Consider the following 23,300-nt stretch of genomic DNA (forward strand, 5'->3'; position numbering starts at 1 on the left):
TAGGCCTAATTGTTCAATTTACTTGGCGGTCAACCCGAGATCTGATTTTCAACACAAAACGCAAACTAAAAGGAAGCCGGATGGACATTACTGAGTCACTAACCAAAAGAAGGTTGGCATTGCTGAATCAGGCCAAGGAGGAATGGGGAGAAAGTAGGCTAATGTGTTCACATTCATCGGAAAAATTTATGTGTAGGTTATGTCCAGGACAAAAAGCATTGGATTTAATCTGAATATCACATAATAAAACTAAGCAATTAATCTTAACTATTTAAACGATTTCTTCTTTTCGTACATTAAGCTCCATAGGCAAACTGTTCAGACCTGAAATGTTGAAACCTATTTTTAAATTCAATGGAAACAATTCCTGAAGCACTGAAAAGTAGGCTACACCTTTTTGATATAGCATTTATCAAAGTCAGCTTGCAGTATGCTAACGTAACTTTAAAGCCTTCAGTCAACCTCGACTTTAATGTGTAATTATCTTGTTAAACTTTTCAAACTATTGATGATATATTTTTGATTATTGTTTAATTTTTATCATGTCGCTTTTTTTCCTTATTGGAATAGCCTACTCAGCAGTGTAGGCTGTATTTTAAGTATCATGTTCGGTACAGGTTGATTGATTGAATCTTTATCCTCGGACTGGGAAAGCTTCTTGCAGAGCTTAATCCTGGTAGTTTCGCATACTTGTAGAGGCTTTGAATCACTGACGCAGGCCCGGTCACCGAGATTGACAGAGTGAAGTTTCCGATTGTTGAAGTGTAGTTGCCGGAGAATTATTCCATCCATTAGATCCCGCTGAATGGAGAGCAGTCCTTAACGTGAAAAACAAACGCTTTTTATTGAAGCCTGCAATAAGCAACTAACGCAAAGTTCTTACACCAAAACTTGACATCCAACGTATAAAGCCGATAAACATACAAAAGTTTGAAATTGGTGAGATGACTCTTTTACTGTGTAGCTTAAATCGCCAACACACAATCCATTATGAGATGTGTAATGTCCTTGTGAATTCTTCTTACAAGCCGATCTACATTAGAAACATTTTTATTGATATTTCAATTATTGTTTAATATGGTTAAATTGCAGAAACCTGCAGTAGGCTACACTACATCTGCCATGTTAAGAATTTGGCTGTTGTCAAAAATGCAATTCGGATAAGCACTGGACAAGCAATCTCAGAACTATTGGAGCACAACTTTCAATTATTGGAGAAATAGATCTAAAAAAATCATGACGAAAAATTTCATCAAACCACATTATAAGACCTACAACTATAAATGATTGTTTTCTAAACAGAGCATTCAATGAGAACAACGAGCAGCAAACCTTGTGTTGAATATTCTAATACTTCACAGTGTACAAAAAAGTCAACTTGCTCAGATTTCATGCTGAACATTATAATATCTTCTCCATCATGCAACAGCAAAGCTGAGTGATAAATAAGAAAGTTTTTTCCTATTGCTTATTTGCTTCGAAAATATTGTGACTGTTTTATAGGAAACAACCAAAACACAAGGAACAATCACCAAAAGGTAATATACAACAATTCCTGACGTTGAAATGATGTAATTAGTCTACACTTGATCATTGAGAGCTGTATTTGTTCATGATTGTTGGAATAATTTTTAGAGTGTGTGAAAGCCTAATGGCCCATGGCCGTAATTTTAACTGCACCCTCTGCTGTTCATTAACTGGACGGATGGTCCGCGAGTCCTACATGATGACACCAAAGCTTCATTGTTCTTTATAGCCTTTCATTGTGATCCGGGCAAACATCAACACCTTGGAGTGATAAATGGATGCACTCTCGGCCTCAGAGGCTCAAGCGACAAAGAAGGCAACATCTCTCATAATCTGCTTATGAGGATAATCACAAAATGCTCTCTGCAGGGGCACAGCGGGTGAGGCTTCCCACAGACGCACGTTTCTCACGACAGATAGCTTGTCGGAGTTCAGCTTGGGCCAACCTGCGGTCAACATTTGTGCATTTGAAACTGAGCAAAAATCGGAAAGTTTCGCGTAAATCCGGAGAAAATCCGACGTATATGAAAGGATTGAGGGCGCTGTTCAGATAGCCGAGCCACAAGACCAAACGAACCTAGAAATGAAACAATAGTTACTCAGAGCACCCGAATAACTTACTGCTCCACCTTCAACCCTGTCAACGAGACTGCAACATGAGAACAATTATCACAAGAAGTGGTTTAAAATGTATCCTATCGCTTTTCAACCAAACATAATAAATAACAATTACAAATCTTCTTTCAAAAGAAGCTTTCAAAGCGAAATGAAAATATTTTAATCGAGCAAAAGGCGGAGTGGTAACGTGCTTAGATAGTTGCAATACCGCCAGACGAAAACAATGTAGCCTACTGCATTCGCTATGACGAAATAGAAGTAGTGTAGTCTCTCGTCAATGCACAATTGTACATGACTAGGGAGCTGTGTTCCGAAAGCTCGTGACAAACCTTTACTACCATAGCGAATCCCCAGAATTAGGCTAAAACCGGTCGTTTGTATTTAAAACAATGATCATGCTGCTAAACTTATTAATTTAATATATAGCTTTTCTAACTTGACCTTTGAGAGGCCCCAGGTAACCAAGATCAGATTTGAGCGTCACTCATTAACTCCAAAAGGATATATTAGATATAACTTGCTTTTACAGATAATCTTGAGACATGCAAAAAGTCTAAAAAATTCAATTAGTCAAAAGACTTACCAGCCATACAGGAATACAATCTTGCGATTCAGGGTTCTCGCACACGATTGGACGCAAGAACGTCACAATGAAGAATGGCAACCAGCAAAAAGTAAAAGCTCCAACGACCACCCCAAGTGTGCGAGCGGCTTTAACGTTCCGCTTACGATCACGCGATATCGCCATTGAGACGCGTCTTTTTATTTGGTCAATGACGGAAGAATCGCTGAGAAAAGAAAAAAGAACAAAATACATCAACAACTCCACTGACTACTGACCCACCACAGTTAATCTATTCTCATAAAAATACTTTATCTTCACTCTCGTACCGTACCGTCCTTTCAAGTAGGTATGCAGTGTGGGAGATTGGCTTTGAATCATCATCCTAGGACTGACAAAGCCTTGATAGGTTATTCCTGGTAGTTTCGCATACATGTAGAGGCTCCTGACGCGGGGCCGGTTACCGAAATTGGCAGAGTGAAGTGTAAAATGCATGGGAATCAAGGTATGGGACAATTTACCCCAAAATATTGAAAAAACATGAAAAAAAGGCTACAAATTGTTTAGTAAAACTTGCAAAAAGCACTTCTTCAATAATCAAGAGCTATAGAAGAGACCTCTACTACCTGACTTTATGTCCAAATGTATTTCTTGGGTCCATATATATATTTTTTTTCTGTTATGCCTTCCTTCTTTTTTGTGTAAGTTTGCTATTTAAAAATACAATACTTGCTTTCGTATAACTGTTTGAATGAAAAAGTGCAGACTCGACGACCTCCTACGCCGTTTTAGGGCTACAGTCTTTCTCACTCTCTCATTGAATGCACACTTGTTCGTTGTGCATCCAAACAAAAATAAATGACCATCCATCAAATTGTTAAAGTCTTGTTGCCGGAGAATTATTCTAACCACTAGGTGCAGCTTAACCACTGAGCTAACGGGGCGGTATGAGAGTTATTAACTATGAAGTTTGTGATAAGCTGTTCTGTGATGTCTTTTTGGTCGCCAGAAGTACGTTGCTGTGGCTTTGCGCATTTATATATGAATGCTTGACATGTTGGTTGCCACAAAGATAGATTGAGAAGCACTGGCCTTCACAAAAAAGAATTACTCAATAACACATGAAATTAATCAAGAATAACTTACGTTTCCAATGAACCATTGTAGAATTTCGACTTCTTCTTGTTAGCAGGAGAAAAACTGAGTCTTTTAATGCTGCTGCGTCTTCTGGAAGGGGAAGTTGGGTTTGAGCTTCTCGAAGAAAACATACTTGATTGAGATGAAGGACTTTCGCAGTGAAATGACTTAGCACAACAAATAGCGAAGTGGGAAATTATCCTACTGCTGCGGTTACCTGATTTATTATATGATTCTATCTTGCCTTCAGTTTGTTTTACTAACTTCAGGCAAGGGCTTTCTTTATTCCAAGGCAGTAGCACATTATCGCTTTCAAAACGTTCATGAAAGACGTCTGGAGCAACTTGCAATAAAGACCCGTTACAGATGTTGTTTAGTAGTTGTTTATCACAAACATTTGTGCAATTAGGTTTCGTACGTTTATTTATTATTCCATTGGATGGCAATGATGGAGCATTCATGCTTTTATTTGTCAGGTTATTTGTAACAATCTGATCTGCTCTTGCACGTAAAATGGAAATCGGTTTCCTTTCGTGACAACGAATTGTGCAGTTAGGTGGCAGTAAAGGATCAGAAAAACTAATTTTCTTTGGTTTACAAGCAGGGCTTGATTGTGAAGAATTTGTTTCGAGATTTTGGCAGTTTCCATTCAGGTCTTTATTCTCACTGTTCTCTGAACTTAATGAATGGACTTCATTGCAACAATGTGTTTCTGTGTTTATTGCACTTTGTGAGCTATTGTCATTGCACCCACAGACAAAGCATTCGGAATCAGAAAAGACTGTTTCGTCGTCGTAACTTGCAGTGTCTTTATCTTGATCTTCTTCATCAACGTCAGAAACGAGAATTGTAATTCCATGATTATTGCAACAAAGGTGGTCATCCGAGTCGCTAGTGACGTCACAATTGGTGTTTATTTGTGTGTTCTTGCAGTCGCCGATGGAATTCGTTCTGTTGTTGGTCGTGGTGGTTTGGCAAGACATGCACGAGGAATCCGACGCAAGCGGTTGTCGGGAAGGACGCTTCCAGTTCTGAAACAAAATATCTGATTATTGTATATCATGTTGAATATTAACATATCATACTCAAATACGTTTACTTAAAATATTGTGCAATATAAAACTTCCTCACCCTGTGATCTGAAATTCACGATCGGCGCGTCACTGAGTTCAAATTATTCAAGGTACAGTTTTGAACATAAAAACACGATTATTTAGACTACAAACTATAGATTGCCATAATTAACAAATCGATCGAAGTTCATGACTTGTGTGTAGTGTCTCTCTCCTTTAGAGTCATAGCGAGAACAAACGAGTGTATCGACAAGCATCGAAATGCTACTACCACCGCCATCACTGAGCTATAGTTTTAGCAGTGAACATTATTTATTCACTTTTTAAAAAGTTTCACACATGCTTGCTTTACACAGTGACTCTTTATCATGTCACATTAGTTTATTTTGATATGATCTGAACAGCTATTGAGCAAACTGCAAACCGTCACTGAATCTCAGCTATCTGTGCAGACGATATATGGAGATAGATCTCACACTACTTCATAGTAGCTGGGCCAGTACCACCAGCCCACTATCTCTTATCTTAACCTACATATTTGGATTAATGACTTCGCAACATTCAGCATCTTTTCAGCATCATTACATCTTTAGTGTTCTTAATGTTAAAAGTGGTTGATTGCTATAAACGTTTATTACCAAATTTTAATAATTTTATCTTGGATCTTTTTTATTGCAAACGTAAACGGAGCATTCAATCAAAACGAGATTAACACAAACATGATCGTAGTGTAAAAAAGGTTCAAGCATCGTTAGATGTAAGCCCTTAATCTCTCACAAACATTTTGAAGTAATCTTGCAACACTAACTTGTGCTACTGTCCAACTTTCCCTTCTTTGGCTTGGGTTAAGCTTGAACTTTAAAGCTTCCGCATAGATCTTTTGGTACATGTACAACATCACCGCTAGGGGGATGTAGAAAGCACCCACAGTAGAGTATATGGTGAACCAGACCTCCTGGCTTATCAAACACGTTTTACCTATAATAACACAATTCAAATTTCAGGCATTTGCAACACCACAATTGCAGGCTGCCTTTGTAACGCAATAGACTTTCTTTGTCTCCCAGTATGTGGCATCCTCAGATATTTCGTTATTTCTGAAAAGTAATTACTGGGCTTGCGAATTAACTCAAATAAAGAACCGTAGGCCTAACTGTAAACAAAATAAATTTGATCACATTTTCAAAACAGTCTGCTCAGGATACACTACATGTTGATGTTATAGCAATAAAACAAAGTGACAATAATATTATACTGGACTTTTGCATGGCAAAAAAATAAAATCCTGAAGACGTTGCGGGATTGTCAAATGTTAAACATTGGGCACGCATCAATCAATCGACTAAATTAAAAACAAATTTTAGGATTGTTACAAACATGTGATCACACATAACATTTCTACTGGTATGATTTTTAAAACACACATTACACAAAATTATTTAAACGATTAGAACAAATAAAGTAAAAAGTGCCTTGAAGATTTATTTGCAAACAGTTGCACCAGAAACTGATTACCTTCTATCTTTTCTCCATATATGGTAAATTCCCGAATGTTTGGTTGATTGTCACCTACAGTTTCATTGATGTTTACCCTGCAAATAGAACATTTAATCGTTTTCTCTTTGCTTGTTCCTGTCCAGGACTGTTCAAATGATAAATAGGACAATGCAATCATTCACACCGTAAAGAATTACAGAAGCTACTTTATTAATTAAATTGAATTAGGTCATTTTGTATTCACCTTTAAGCTACCATGTCACCCGGTTTATGAGTTCCTCAGTGCATGAAGTGACAACTTATGAGGTAGGCTGCCATGAAAAAGTACCATTTTACAAACTGATTAATTAAGATTTGGTTGTAGGTCAATACAGCAGTTGAACAAAAAATATCTGAGAATCAGAAATGAATTACAAATAAAAACGAAAAAACTTTTTCGTTAGACCTTCGGCCATGACGCTCACACGACGAAGATAAAAAGCCGATTGCGGCGGCACAAACTCACATACAACTTCAAGCAACGTCAAAACACCCTTGTAGTGTTATCATCACAGGCAGGATAATGTTTTCATTCGTTACAAACTGAACTTACTAATTATTAGAATTAGTAGTACCATGGCCACCTAAAGATACGGCCTGATTTGTCACATTTGGCAGAAATTTTCAGGTTTTTCTAACTTTGGGCAAACGTTTAAATAAATTTTTCTAAAAATTAGATTTTTACGCTTTCTTTATTCTTTTCCCCAGATGACACAATAGGTTTTAACATCCTCACATGTTGAAAAACAAAGAAAATTTGATTTCGAAGATTTTAATCAGACTGTTAATTTTCAATAACAGTCTGATTTTGCGTTTTTCAACTTAAGCCTGGTCTACACTACAAAATATTTTGAGCTGAGCGTGGCGCATTCTTTGTTTATTTAACACAAAGCTTCTCTCGGCAACAGCGCCGTCGTCGGCCTGAAAACGTCTGGTCATCGCGAGCTTTTTTTACGCTCTGGAGAGATTCGCTTGACCAAGGTTCGGGCTCAGAATTTAGTTTGAGCTCAGGTCTTGGCATTTTGTGGGACTTTGGTGGAAAGGCAGTTTCAGTTTTCTGTAAAAATGGTACTCTGTTTCAGTTAATAGGTTAGTTGGTGTGTGTAGATAAAAATTAAAAGGTTAGCTTTAAAAAAGTCTTACATAGATCTACTTAGCTGTTAGTTTGGTTAAGGTGGCACTTCACTAGGCTTTTGGTATGATTAAAGTTGGCCTTCCAGCTAGTATGGTGGTCCTACCTCTTAGACGGATTCAAATTATCTTTAGCTGTTGGTCAGGTTTAGGTAGCACTTCACCAGGCTTTTGGTCAAACTTGGGTTGGCCTACCTGCTAGCCTTGCATTGATTGCAGTGTTCAACTGTACAAGTTGAAGGATAGCTCTAGGTCTACAATACTATTCTAGATTATTTTCAGTTGACCTATTACACTGTGTCAGTATAGCGATGGATGCGTTTGATTGATAAGTATAAATCAATTGAAGGCGAATTTCGAGCCAAATGACTTAACCAAGCAGAAAGTGACGTTGTTAGCGCTTGAATGCACACGGTCGCAAGATCAAATTTGCCAGTGTAGACAGTTTTTAGTCAGTCGAGGCTTGACAAGGCAGGCGTTTGCGCTTTTCGGGCTTGTAGTGTAGACCAGGCTTTACTTTTTCTCATTTGCTATTGCTTCCCCAAGGCAACAAAAAAGTTTTATGTCATTAGGAAACCGCAAAAAGTAAAAACATCTCAAAAAATGTCAGTCAAGCACTAGCAGTAGCTGTAATCAAAATCTGCAAAATGTGACAAATCAGGCCGCATCTCCAGGTGGCCATGGTAGTACAGTTTATCTACAAAAATGCAAAAAGTCGAAAAAAGAAAATACGTTTTCAAGTTTGTCCATTAACTTAGGTGCATAGCCGAGTGGTGAAAGCCCTGGTAATGAGTTCGTAAGTTTGCCGTTTCGACACTGCTCAAGAGCATGAGGCTGTGTCTTCGGCATACCTGAAGGTGGACACGAAGATTGGCTTCCTTGCCTTCCCGTCCACTCAGAAGCGGATCCACCGAGTGGGCCTGATTGGTACAGGCTCAACCAGATTGACAGTGGGCCCACCCAAAATCAGATTGTTTAACACTGTGGCACTGAATTGTCTGGCATCACTAGTTCACAGCATGATATCACTTCAAAGGCCGACCCACCCATAAATTACGTTCTGAATCCGCCACTGCGTCCACTTAATATAAATCTTCAACAACTGGGTGTAAAGTCTGGATATGAGTACGACTAACGACAAAACTGAACACTTGCTATGTTTGTAAATATCTATGTCATGTGTTATTGCTACACTGGCAGCAGTCGAATGTTTTTAGTCTTTACATGTTTACGTAATGAGCCATGACGGACATGTGAAGCCATGCCGACATGGTTCAAGGTGCTCGAAAGAGGAGAGCAATAGAGATAATTAAGAAACAAACAAGTTCATCATTTTGGGTTATTGATGAAACACCACATGACCTTTTGGCCTCGTCGTTTATCAAAATGTTTCTCTAACTGAATTCAATTACGTAACAAACATGTGGTTTCACCAATTTATGTTGAATTATTGAATACTTCGGCAATTTTGATTTTTACACATAAAACGAAAAGAACAAACCATATCAAGCCAAGCCAAGACAATGCTACCATAAGCTGATAAAATTGATTTGCGCCATTGAATCAATGTAAAAAAGACTAATTTTTTAGCTAGGATGTTGTCCACTATTACCAGCTGCATAATCTACGAGCCTGTTTATTTGCCGCATGACGTCATGTTTTGTGTAAGCGGTCATTTCAATTCGCGGAACTTAAAAAGTTCGATGTAAGATAGTGGATGCTTGGCAGATGCTTGGTAAGAGGTAAGCTCACAGGTGATGCCATATTTACAGAATCAGTTTGATGATAATATCAAGCTTTCGATTTTATTGCAGTTGGAAAACGAGACTTCACAGTTCATGTCATGCCAGTCATGCAGTGAATGGCAGAAATATTACGATAGGGCGCTATAGCAGTGAAGGCATGATCCGGTGCCACGATACAAAATTTGTGAAGCGCAGGAAACGAATGATCTTTACCTTTTTAAAAAAATGTAGTTTTTTGTGAGTGTTTGAAATAAATGCGTTAAATCTAGTTGCGATACACAGCTTTGTGTGTTTATGTACAACAAGACAACATTTTTTCTCAAGCTGTATTCTTGAAAAAACTTTACGGTCCACTGGTTGACAAGCGCACTGGTTGACAAGTGCCACCTTAACATAACACTTCACTGTCTTCACAGCATTGGTGACTTAAAACTTTTAGCCTGGTTTGCTTAGAAAACTAGAATATGCTAAATTACTAATTTGACAGTGCTGAGAATTTTTTATACGGAACTCGGAAAGTCGAAAAAGTCATTGACTTTCAGAACAGTCGTGTCTGGGATAACCATTTCCGAAACGCGCCTACAATATAAAGAAATAACGCACCGTACAAACAATTCTGCTGATAAATTCAATGAACTGCTCCAAACTTCAGCTGTTTGTGAAGTCATTCATTGCCTCAATGCCAAATTTTGCAAGTGATGTAGGACAAACTTGGAGCTAATAAAGTTAGAACGTAAAGTTTCAGAAACACTCTGGAAATTTGAGAGATATCTAAAAAAATTAAACGGTCCTCCACTCATATTTTCTAGTTTTCCAGTCATGGCACAACATAAATGTTGATCGTGCTGGAACTCACAGGCAAGAGGTTAAGATAAACTATTGACCTAAATTTTCCATTGTGCTTTAGAATTGAAGAATTGAAGAGACCCATACTTGCTACATCACAATTCCGTTTCCAAAAAAAACTTACATCATAAACGATCAGTGCTTGAAGGTTCAATGTCAATGCTGATTGAAACGAAAAACAGAAACATGAAAGTAAATTGCGTAATACGCAAAGATTGCTGCAGGCGCAATTCTTGTCGTCACTATGGCAACATAGAGTGATAGATCAAAATATATTTTGTAAACAACGCTTAGTAAACAAAGGTTTAAAAGAATTCTTAAACCTCACTCTAAAATTTGTGTTCATGCATTTGGCGAAACACATCCACACGACACTTTTGTGAGTGTTTAGTTGCTGCATGAGGTTCCGCAAACATTCTACTCAAGGTCTGCAAGAAGACTTCTGTCTATATCGGATTAAATCAACTTATAAAATGATATTCGTAGGCAAATCCTTCGTAGCATCATCTTGTCATCTATCGTCGATAATCCTGACAACCAAAACTTTCTCATTCGGTGTTTGAAAAAGCCGCTTACGTTATCTTAGTGTACTTGGAAGTCGATTGCTGGTTTGACTTTTCAGTTAAATCTTTCTCTGGGTGAAGAGCAACATAAAATTTTTAGCTTTTAAAGAATTTCTGGGTAGATTACAGTCGGTTTTATTAGGCTCAAGGCATTTTGTCTTGTGGCGATAATTTAGTGATAACCTATGTTAGTGGTGTCCATTTGTGTGTGTGTGTGTCCATGGTGTCGTTTCGATAATTCAAATCTTAGTTATTCGTAAAAACGTCAGGTAATTGCACAATGCAATTCACTGAACAGCTGAATGTGAGTGTTTCACTATTCAGTTGTTTGACAACTAAAAACATTTTTCGACTGACTCCCACTTTTCCGCATCCCTTTTATTTAAGTAGTTGGGAATGGTAGTAGTTGGGAATGGTAGTAGTTGGGAATAGTAGACAGGCACAAAACGGATGGAACTTCGCAGATGATGTAGCCTACATTCGCGCTACTAACCGAATGTATCTTGCTTGAGGGATTCCGCTGATAATTTCCACCTGCAACTCGTCAGTTCCTTCTTTGACGTGAATGACTTTTTCGAACATCGCTTCAACCTCTTCTTTGCACACATAACCCTGCATAAAAGAATTCTGTTTGCTTGAAAGTTTTGCGCAAAGATATGACCTAAAAATATTTTGTAAATAGGTAAGCTAGTCGTATCCAGTCTTACGCCCGGTGGTTGAATATTTCGATTACGTGGACGAGAAGATAAGCAAGCCAATCTTCGTTTCCAACTTCAGGCATATCTTTAAGTGTCCTGCCGAAGACAAAGCCGCATACCCTTGAGCGGTGTCGAACCGGCGCCGTTCCAGAGCTCTCACCACTAGGCTGTGCAGCCGACGAGTTAAGTTATTAACGACCAGGCGTATTGCTTCCAAATGAGAAAACAATAATTTGAAAAAGTAAATTCTCACATGCTAAAATCTGTTTGTAGTTGTTACACTAAGTGGAAAAACATTAGATACTCCAGAAGCTGCATTATGAAGCTACTACCTGTATGTTGTATTGTAGAACATCGTGAACGTTGTCTCCGGCATTTTGAAATCTAACTTTTGTCAACTTGTAAATTTCACGAAGGTCCAATGTAAAGTGCCAGATGTCTGGTTTACTGAATCAAGAAATATACGAAATTTAGTAGGCTTGATATAAGATCTTCAAATTTGTAAGTAGTATTTTAATAAGTTAGTAGCATTAATTTTAATTATAAATCAATATGAATAAATTTAGTATTTTAGACGTATGTTATAGGCTATACTATATATAGGCTATAATAAATATATATAGCCTATGGGCAATATATAAAAAAACGAATGAAGACAAGTTGAAAATTATTATGAATTTTTGTATCGGTAACACATAAAAATTGTTTTCTAGATGATATTAAAAGCCAATAAATGACGTTAGCGCAGGTTATTGAAAAAGATGAAAGTTCTATCAAAGGTAATCTTTTAAATGTAAGGTTCTGGATTTATCTTTGTACAAAGTGGATTTATCAACCACTTTCTTGAAAAGTCTTTTAGATTTATTATGTTTGCCAGCTTTTTAGTTATAACAACAGATAAACTATGTCCCCATAGAGTTGCTCGAAAACCAACACAGCTTAATCTTAAGCTAAAATTTAATTTTGTAGTATATTTAATCAAATGCACAGCTGTTAGTTGAATAGAAAACACCATAATTGTATTTATCAAAAGTATAGGCATGTTATCTTGTCTCGCAGTTGGATAAGCTTTTGCAGCAAATGTTTAAACCACACCACTTAGTGAAACAAACAAACGGCTCTTGTTTACATAATTAATAAATAGTAAGTCATGCTATACAAAATCGTTTCTTCTTACGCTGACAAATTAGATTTGTAATAAAAGAGCATTTTGCACCCTTGTGGCGAACATGGGTGAATGCAGCTTAGCAGTCCCGTCTAACTTCTGCAAGTCTTAAAAGTGCAAAATTTTATACAAAATGTACAAAATATGTTTTGAAGAAGCAACCACATGTTCATTGCACATTGCAATGACCCACTAATGCAGTAATCTGGCGTAGCCTACTTCGATTATTGTCAAACAGGCTTAAAGCAACATAAGAGATTTGGGCGACTTTTACAAGTAAAGAAACGTTCAATTTAACTTCCTTGACTTCCGTTCTGGCAGCAAAATTCTATTTTTTTCCAACAACAATAATTATAAACAGACATGGTTGTTGTTATCACACACGTTACCAACTTCAATCGTGAGTTTGCAATTTAAATTTTATGTCTATTCTCAATTTAGGTTTTTATAAAAGCAAAGCAATGAACTAAAAGTAAAATAAATTACTTTAAAATTTCTCCTGGGTCCCAAAAAGTGGTGGAGTTGTTGTCGATAGCTGCAGAAGCATTGTGGCTTCCATTCCAAATCCTTGCTTGGAATTCGTTCGTTCCAACGAGACGTCCACCTTCATCAACCACAGCGTTGTATGGAAGACGAAGCCATCCGGGACCTGGAAGAACACAAAGTGTAGCTGTGTACTAACTAGCAACATGTACCCGTGAATAATTTATGTGCAATTAGTCTAAATTAGGGCTGATGAAGTTGACCTCTGATTCAGAAGAAAACACTGCATATGCCGAATAAATTTGCTTTAAAAATCCAATTATAATCGTATGTGAAAGTCCCGTCAACACGTTGTACTGCATTACGTATTGTGTTAAAGAATGTCTTGGACTGGAGCTCATTTTTCAGTTGTATACCAATGTCACATGTAAAAGTATGACAATTATATTTAAACTCAATAGCGCAGTTAGCTGTCTGAATTATGAGGAAAAATGTTGTAAGGAACACAAAAGTTTTTAGAGCGTTTAAAAAGATATCATCGTTTTATGTGTCATGAAAGCTGATGCGGTTTTTGATAAACTAGATCAAGGGTGGGAAAGCCTATTTAACAAAACAGTAACTTGTCGAAAAGTTCAAACTCCAGCGAGCCGTAGTTTGCCCACTATTAAACTAGATGCTAAGCTCAAAATTCTTTCCAGTGTCCCAAAGTGTTCTTGGATTGCACTTGATTTATCGTGTTAAAAGTTTGTACAATTCAAGGAATAAATTTGCACTGTACAAGGAAGCGACCGTCTAGGCAGAGATCTTCATATTCAGGAAGATATCAGAAACTTTCCAAAGGGGATTGTATGGGATGCAGCGCAGTGTAAAAAGCCCACAATGACTGTAACAATCCAACACCATTTGACTCTAAAACCTGACTGCGAATAATGCAGGCTCGTTTACTGCAAGTTAAGTGTTTTATAACCCAAGTAATTACTTTAATATTCTCGATGAAACATAGTGAGGTTACTTTAGGTGCTTGATACCGGTTAATGAGTTTACAACAAAATTCCTTTTCGTGTACTAATTTTTCAAAATATTTTGAAGGTGTCAAAGTGTTGGTGTTACAGAACTTATACACGATTTATCATAATTATTTCTGCCAGTGATATTGTATTCAACTTAAAACAACATTACGACGTAGGATAGAAGAGAAGAGAAAAAGTTCTTTTATTTTGTTCTCTTCTATCCTATAGAAGGCTTCAATTTTGTTTGGGATTTCTAATCTCTGTAAAAAGTGCATCAATCCAAAGTTCAAGTTCCTCCCGATACTAATGAACTGTTTTGGTTGTGCCAATGTTTTGCTGACAACAAATCGATATATATGCTTAGCATTGGGCACTCTTTTGTGATATTAATACTATTTATTGATATTAATACATATAGCCTATCCTATATCAATATATAGCCTTGATACTGCTATTTTGCATTCATCAAATGCTGGCATTTGTACAACAATCTAACCTCTTAGTGTAATTTATTAAGAATCGATTTCACTACAGAAATAGCATCTTCAGCTAGCACATGTAAAAAAGAAAATTTGAAAAGTGCGTAGAACGAACAGATAAAGCAAACTTCGATATTATCAACACACATAAAAATTCCATTCTGAATAGATGGTTACATACATAATATTAAAATCAAAAACTGCGAGCCTAAATCTTAAACTAATGTTCTGCCACGATTTCCAACAACGCAGCCTACTGGTACAAAATTCAAGAAATACATGAACATTATCATCCAACAGTTCAACAAGACGAATACAAAGAAAAACTCAATTTAGTTTATAGGCCGTTGCAATAAGTTTACATTGATACAACGTAAAAAGGAATAAAGTGTGAATGGGCATGGTTGAAGAATCTACGCTACAGGGGACAGAGGTTGCTGATGACATTAGTTAGAGTAACAAAACAGACTAAGTGGTTGGTCGAATCAATTTCTGTAATGTAATGATGGCCCTGTTTCTCTACAGCCATTTATCTTCATCAGCTTCAATATATAGTCTATCAACATATATCAATAAGACATAAATAATGTTAATCCTGCCGGTTTTAAAAGGTTTGAAAAAATCTTACCATCTTTCACATTTTCTGTGAAGCCAAACAGTGCTGGAATGATAATAAGACAAGACATGAGCCAGGCAGTTGCTATGAGAAGGGCCATCAGCTTTCCGTTTCTTCGTTTTGGGTATGTCATCGGCTTCGTGATAATGAAGTACCTGAGTCAAAGGTCAACTTGCTTCAAAATCGGTTTAGAAATGGAACGTACACGGTACACGTAACAATGTTGCATTCTACAACCAATTACAGGTGTAGGCTAAATTCTGCAGATATTTTTGTAGCAGTATCCAGATTTACTCCGGTTGGTTATAGATTTCAATTGCGTGGACAGGAAGGCAAGGAAGCCAAACTTTGTGTCCACTTTCAAGCATGCCTTTTACTGTCTTGCCAAAGACGCAGCTGCGTGGTCTTGAGTAGTGTCGAACCGGCGCCCCTTCGAACGACGAGCCAGGGCTTCCACACTGGGCTATGCAGTTAGCTTGATCATCCAGGTCAACTTATATACAAAAATGAGCAGACAAAATGGAGCAAATTAAGCTACTGCTCGCTTCCACAGATAACTCCAGGAAAATACAAAACTTTACCAAACACTTTTTGCTTACACAAATCCAACCCAGTGGCTCGTTTATTTCAATTTCAGAACTGGGTAGTCCGTATTTATAATAACTTTGGATCATAAACGAAACGTACAAGACTAAAGAGATAAACACAAAGAAGCATGTTTAATAAAAATTTTGTAAGTATAAGCAAGAATAAGCATTAAGCAAGTGTAGAGTTTAGTATCATTTTAATTGTGCAGAAATGTGAAAGTTGTATTTGGCGTCAGCTAACACATACAGCAAATTCTCTCAAAGCTTGAAATGCTGTCTTGAGTTAGCCGTTGTCAGTTGGCATCATTCACTTGGGCTCTTCAGAAATAAAAACTACAATCGTCAGCGCGTGAATGAAGTTGTAATCACAATGGAATCTACCTGTACCAGCAGGTGGTAGTGTATAGTTGATAAATGGAAAGATTACATTGACTTCGGAGCCGAAGACTACCAATTGTGCTTGGTTTAAAATTGATTAAATCTGCTTCTGCTAACTCTTGGTATAATGTAGGTTACTTTTTTATTTTTAAAACTGAAGCCTAAACATATTGACGGTAATTTGGCAGGTGTTTTAAGCATAAATATTAACACGTTGCTACTCATTTTCATGCCTTAATTTCTTCAACCCATTTTCAAAATGGGTTGAAAATGTGACTGAAAACGACTCACATGGTGTAATTGTTTTCCACCGCAAAACAATGATCTTGTTTCATTTTGGGCTCATTGCGACAACTTACAATTCACTGCAAATGCAGGCGCAAAACAGAAGAAAAGCGAAAGAAGCAAAAGACGCATAAACTAGTCATTGAGTCAGTTGCTCCCATTGTTTTGCTATATCAATTATGAGCGCGAGATCTTGCCTAAACACAGCCGTTTGCCCTAGAGCGGTGTCGAACCGACATTCCTTCTAGGGTTGCACAGACGTTTTCACCACTCGGCCACATAGCTAAATATTGCATAGACTTTCGAAAAAGGAAATATTAGATCTCTATGTCACCTTCTATTGATTTAAAGCTAATAATTCTTGTAGTAGGCTACATTGCTTCTGCACAATTTTAATTACAATTTCATTAAAAAAAATACAAAACAAAATTTTGCGAAACTAAGACATGAGCAACACCACGAAACTGGCTCTGACCTGTCAATGCTGATCATGCAAAGGTTCATGATGCTTGCCGTGCAACAAATGACGTCAAAGCTGACGTATACATCGCACATCATGGGGCCAAGCACCCATCCTTGTTCGATGTCATAGACGATGGTGAGCGGAAGAACAATTAATCCCACGAGAAAATCAGACAAAGCCAAAGATACGATCAAATAATTGGCTGGCTGTCTCAACTTCTTCACGATCACGACTGAGACAATGATGAGTCCGTTGCCTACCACGATCATCAGTGACAACAGAGAGGACAGAATCGAGATGAGGATTGTTGTCGTCATCGATGTAGCCTCTGTAGTGGTTCCATCACTAGCCAACGATGCTTCAAACCTGCTCGTCTTTGCTGCTAGACACACAGACTCAAGGTCCAACGGAGCTGTAGTTGCAGACATGTTATTTGTTCCGATTAACCGCAATCAAAAATTACTATCGAAAGCATTTTAGACCTAAAACATCTAAATATGTAAAAGTAAAAGAGGTTAAATCGTTAAAAATATCTGGTCGTACTATCAGATTCAGATACAATTGAGAGAAATATCCACATCGCATATGTTTTAAATGCAATGTCTTGAGTTGATGTCAATACAGAAAAATACTTCATTTCCATGACCATTCGTTCAGGAATAGTTAGAACGTTTGTATTCTTTATCCTTTTGTACGAAGAAGTCCTTCCCTTCACTGCTTGATTGATTAACTTAAATAATTTGAACCTCACACTATTAACCTGAGTGTTGTGCATCAACACTTTAAACTATTACTGATGAAAACTAGTCTTCATTATCTCAATATTGCACTTAATAGCCTTCGGCATGCTCGTTGTAATCGTTATTACAACAAACAAAAATTGCTGCGGTTTTCAAGTACAACATTGAACAGTAAACAATGCAGGTCTACAAGATATTGCTACTTATCTGTCGCTTGCAATTGCACTAACAGCAATAGATAAATAAATAAATTTCCAATTAACGTTTTGTGGTTGACGTTTGAAATAAACACATTGATATAATTTCATGATAAAAATAGTACAACAGGTCAAGCGATTTCACTTTAATGCCTTTAGTTTATATATTGACAAAATGGCTTCTTTTGTTGAAAAGGAGCGATCTTCCTGGCGTCAGCACTACCTGACTACTCACTATAGAACAGCGAGCATTGTGTTTCGCTAACCATACCGGTGTAGCCTCCACACTAGCCATCAAGACTTTTCCGAATACATGTGTTTCTCGGCAGTCGAGTGTAGCAGCGAAACACAATGCTCGCTGTTCTATAGTGAGTAGTCAGGTAGTGCTGACGCCAGGAAGATCGCTCCTTTTCAACAGTGCATAATTGGCGACAGTTGGTTTCTTGTTTTCTTTCCACAAAGGTAAGAATTCAATTGACTGACAAAAGCAGCGGTTGAGAACTATGTGGCAGGAACTAGTGGTGCGATACTGATGAGCCCAGCCTCATGGGCGAAACACGTGTCTATCGCTGAGTTCCTGCTACACTCGACTGCCGAGAAACAAATGGCTTCTTATCACTTTTCCCTCCCCCTTCTTAATGATTTCAACACATGTTTGCTCAGAGTTTTCTGCATGTTCATCCGTTTATGAAAAAAAATAGTTGATTCCGTTGTTGATAAAGGAAATAGGCGCCGTGTATGACGTTATACGCTAAAACAAACCGAACAGCGCCATTGAATGGATGCTCAATAAAGTTGGCATGAGGTAGGCTACTTTGGACGGCCAAGCATAATCTTAGCGGTCGAAAACTTTTTCTAGGGGCCCCAGAAACTTGGAGAATTAGGCCCCGACCTGTGAGTAGTTCCCGATCTAAAGTATTCACTCAACGGCATTGCGGGTAGTGATAGTTGCACTTGCACCGAGCTGCTGTATAGCGCATAGATTGAACTCTGTGAGTATTTCATGCATTAGATCAATAACTCCTGTCTTTTTGTTGACTTTAGCTGCATTAAAAGTATTAAAGCTGTTCAAGACATTCATAAATGCTTCTGTACCTTTATATACAGTTATTCACTTTAATACAGCAAATCAATATTTACTAAAAAAAAATTTCAAAGATACAAAATTGCATTTCGTAACATTATAAAAAAACGATAGTAGGCTATCTTTTTTTTTTCCAACATTTCAAGCTTCTACCAGCTTTTAAAATATCGCGCATTTGTTTCTGCTGGAGCCTAGAAAACCTTTACCTGAATAACTTGAAGCAAATCTATGATTTCCATTTGTCCGTGTTGATAGCTAAATGTAATTTACCTTATAAAATTGCTTTCAAACTCATTTTCCATCTAAATTAGTAGAGAACAAAATGATGATATACTCCAACGATGATGGTAGGCTAATTTCCAACGATGATGATGTAAACTCTTCATTAGCAATATTGTTTCAGTGCTGGCATTGGATTTGATCAAAAACTTGTTAGATCTTATCTTGGCCGCTTTTGACTTCTTTAACTTTCCATTAACTGTAAAACTGCAAACAAAAATGCTAGGCCTCACTATTCAAAAAAGGGACATTTGACAAGCGTACGTCCTCGATCAAAAGACCATTATCTTTTTACGAGTAGCATTGTACATTGTGAATCAGTGGCAGAATCAAACCCATCCATCAGAGTCAGTAAAGACTCTCGGAGTCTCCACACATTAAATCACCAGATAAAGTGAAAGAGCAGTGCCACCAATTCAACGACAAAAGTTCTACGTTCTTCTTCAAAACAGCGAAAGCATTGTGAGTTGTGACATCTGATACAATTATGGCGGCCACGTTGTAAGTGCTTTCAAAGGATGTATTTGTGAACACAGTCAACGGTAATTCAAATCTTTCAACTTGAATTTGCCAGACGCATACATGCAGCCAATTTGCAGCAATGTCGGCGACGCGAATCTGCAATCTATTCAGAGAAAGGAAATGTTGCCAGATGTATGTGGTGACATGGCGCAATCCGAAGTGTTGCTTTGTTGAACGAAGAGAGCCATGTGGCTTAGATCTCATGATGTGTTGTTCTTGTTGTTTCAAAGGTTGAGAAGACTGACGCCCCTTTACAAACATCCTAGTGGACAGAATATATTGTGGCTCATATCTGAAAATTAGTTTCTTTCGACCTTTATGTAGATTATCTCAATTGATTAACTTGTGCAACAATGAACACTGGATTGTTTGTTGGTTCGGTTGGGAAAAAGTTCATTTAATTTTACATGATAAGATGTTTCATATGTTTCAGAGTAGGCCTGAAGACAATGCAAAACGTATTTCACTGATAACGCCATTACACGTTGATGTATCGTCATTTTGACAGTCAAACGATGAGTGGGCGGCTAAAGCAATACAATGAAACTCAGCAAAATTATTGGATTGACTTCAGAACTGATAATGCAAATCATATCCTATAGAAAAGTCATGCAACAGTGTCACCTAGTTAAGATACACACTACCGAACAGCGCATAGTTGTTATTAATGCTGAACGCTTGAATTGGAAGCGAAACCAATTTCCTTAGCATCCTCCACCATAACCTCCTATTCGCAAATTGAATAAGCTCAAGTTACCTTTGTACTTTTATTTTCGGTAGACTAAAGTTTAAGTTTTAAAATGGATTTTTCAAAATTTGCACAAAAATATGAACATTGGAGTTAATTCACGCAGATCTTTGTAAATTTGCAGTTTGCATCGTAAAGTTACTTGGAGCTTTTAGTTTATAAGCTGTTCGCAAAGGCCTATGAACTTTGAACTAGTCAAAATTTGTAACTCCCACAATTTCTAAAAAGCCAACTTTTACTATTTTGTATCTGCAGAAACACCTGTTTGGCTTTTTGGCTCTTTTTGCGTATTCTATTTTTTAAATTTGTTTATGATTATTTTAGTTTTTATTATACCTGTACATTATATACTGTATACCGCCTTGAAAGAAAGCGCTTAGAGCAAAACCAACTCGTAGTTTTTAAAATGAAGGTAACTTCAAAAGTTCGCTGTTGAAGTATATCCAGACTTTCAACTAATAATTGTACATTTACAGTAGGTGATTTACCTTTCTAGCTACGTGTTTTGTCTGCAATTTACTGAGCCTAAAGTTATAGCTATGTTTTCAAAGTGTGTGCTATACAGCCGGTACCGGAAAACCTTCATACAGGCTAATACTTTCAAGAGAGGCGAAACATCTGGTAAATGAACCACATAACCACTCATGCCGGTATAGTCATACACGTGGAACCTTCCCCGAGCGCGCGGGGGTGGCTGAATGAGGATTTGTCTTCATTTCAAAAATCACTACAAAATATGTCAAATTGAGCTGTATTTGTAAAGGGCATCTTATCAAAACACACCATTTTGCCCAAATTTCGAATAAAGCTGGGAAACTGTTGATCATTTGATTTTAAGCTGTCAATGGACTGGACTACCCGGTGGTTTCAACACAGTTTACCAATGCGAAAATATATTTAAAAACTGGCTAAAAGACAACGAGCTTCAAGTGTGAAACGCCAAACAAAACTACTACTAGTAGTCTAGTACGTATGTGCAATTGTGCATCTACCTTCGGGTTTGTGGGATTCTAAGATGTCTACATCTTTTTTGCAATCAAACTGAAAAAAATACCCAATTATGACGATCATAACGTGCCGCAAACAACTTCTCTTTGTTGTTTTCACGGCAAACAAAGGACCATTATGAGCCCGAGGATGGTAACTCAAGTTTGATGTTGATACCTCGTTCACGCAGAACGACGTCTTTGAACACAGTTCAGTTTCACGCCACCAAGTAGCTCAAAAGATATTTATTTATAAAATTTACTTAAAGACTGGTTAAACTGTGGGTGATTATGTATTTGCAATTAACCATAGCGTCTACAGAGGTGAGTATAATTTGAATTGTGCTACTTAGGTCTTAGGTGCGCTTTCATATTTCAACCCCAACTCAAAGCTCCAACACTTTTTTGTTTCTCCTCTTCCGATGTTTAAAGCAAATTCGAAAAAAAATCTTACTTGATGTTACAATAAATAGCTGCAGATTCACGTTCAATGTCGGCGAATTGTCTCAGAAGCGATTTGAGACGCGACATAATTCATGCCTCGTGGTACATTTTCAAAGTTTATTTTGGTCAGTATGACACAGAAAGTTTCTAAAATCGATTCTCTTCCCTCATAATACTAAATGGATGCAAAAATCTTTACAAACGATGTTTAAGATTTTGTGAATACGTTTCGGTTCATTGAACACGACCGCAAGCTTGGTGCAGCCTTCAAAAGATATTTTTTGTCCGTGGCAAAGTAAACTTTTGCAATAGCAATCTCCAGTAATTTAATTCACACTTTCAAACTTGTCTTGGCTTCAAACATATTCACTTGACCAAACGTTCGAGACGCAGACTCGAAAATTAGCATCAACCACTAGCCCCATGGTAATTTTTATTAAACAATAATGTTGGTAGGATTGATATGACAACTGACAAGTCTACAGAAATTATGCAACTAGAAGCCTACGCCAGCCAAAGCAGATCCGTTGGTCATATCAACACTGTAATGTAGTAGCACATTTTTGGCGCAAGATAATAGAAAAAAATCACATGTTTTTTGTTTATAGGATCTTTCCTACGTTTGCAAGGGCTACCTGTCCTCATTACTTCGATCAAGCAAACAATTGACCAAAAAAAGTAAAAAAAAATCAGCCAAGTTGACTAACTAACCTGGCTGATGTTTTTCGCCAATCGTGTCAACTGCTGAAGCAAGTTATGCTTCATTTTGTTTACTCCTTTTCAGAAAAATAACGATGTGTATTATAGTTTGTAGCACGACCAAAAATCGATTGCACCTATTGGTGCTGATTGTATGTAACCGGCAACATGGTTGTTATAAAAATTGTTGTTGGACACAAAACTGACTTTGACTTTCTGCGCTGTCATTACCAAGTACAGTTACATTCTTTACTTCGTGGTCTAGATTCTAAAAGATAAATTATGTAATTTGGTCTGTTTGTTTGATTCACAAAATTTTACTTCAAAACAGCAAAAAAAGATCATATCATTGCTTCAAATTTAGGCTTCTGGTGAGATTTCCACTTCTGTGCAAAGCTGAACTTGTTTTCCCAGTAAAACAATCTAATAAATTTCGCATTGCCTAAAACTTGTTGGTTTTACGTTTGCGCAAATTTGGTTTTCTAATTACACTGGTTAAACTTTAACGTTAAAAAATTTCTGGCAGATATTGATACTGACTGTGGAGATGTGCTCAAGTTCACTGCCGTTCGGTGGTTAAGCTATGCCATGGTTAAGCCGTCAACGGATCATTCGAAAGTACACTAGGCTTATTACTGTTGATGAATTTGAAAGTCGCATGAACGGTGTCAATTCCTTCCTGCACCTGATGAAAATATT

General features: G+C 37.3%; 1 protein-coding gene across 1 annotated transcript; it reads right to left on the reverse strand.

Annotated features, from left to right (window-relative positions):
- Window positions 1-1,876: 1,876 nt before the first annotated feature.
- On the reverse strand, window positions 1,877-17,384 carry LOC145782458 (uncharacterized). The gene is made up of 10 exons (XM_082594249.1): window positions 16,915-17,384; window positions 15,202-15,344; window positions 13,088-13,250; window positions 11,769-11,883; window positions 11,232-11,350; window positions 6,433-6,509; window positions 5,726-5,895; window positions 3,854-4,875; window positions 2,729-2,933; window positions 1,877-2,104 (listed from the first exon to the last, which is right to left on the reverse strand). Exons 1-10 carry the CDS (start codon window positions 17,328-17,330, stop codon window positions 1,877-1,879), a joined length of 2,658 nt encoding a protein of 885 aa, XP_082450375.1. The 5' UTR covers window positions 17,331-17,384.
- Between the last annotated feature and the right edge of the window lie 5,916 nt (window positions 17,385-23,300).

The sequence above is a fragment of the Aplidium turbinatum genome, chromosome 13, assembly GCF_918807975.1.
Source record: "Aplidium turbinatum chromosome 13, kaAplTurb1.1, whole genome shotgun sequence".
In the NCBI taxonomy this organism is placed as follows: domain Eukaryota; kingdom Metazoa; phylum Chordata; class Ascidiacea; order Aplousobranchia; family Polyclinidae; genus Aplidium; species Aplidium turbinatum.

Coding starts and splice junctions, on each gene's coding strand:
- LOC145782458 (XM_082594249.1), bottom strand. CDS start 17,330: ATGTCTGCAACTACAGCTCCGTTGGACCTTGAGTCTGTGTGTCTAGCA. Junction 2,934..3,853: donor TACAATGGTTCATTGGAAAC/GTAAGTTATTCT, acceptor TTCTTTTCTCAG/CGATTCTTCCGTCATTGACC. Junction 2,105..2,728: donor ATTGTATTCCTGTATGGCTG/GTAAGTCTTTTG, acceptor TTTCATTTCTAG/GTTCGTTTGGTCTTGTGGCT.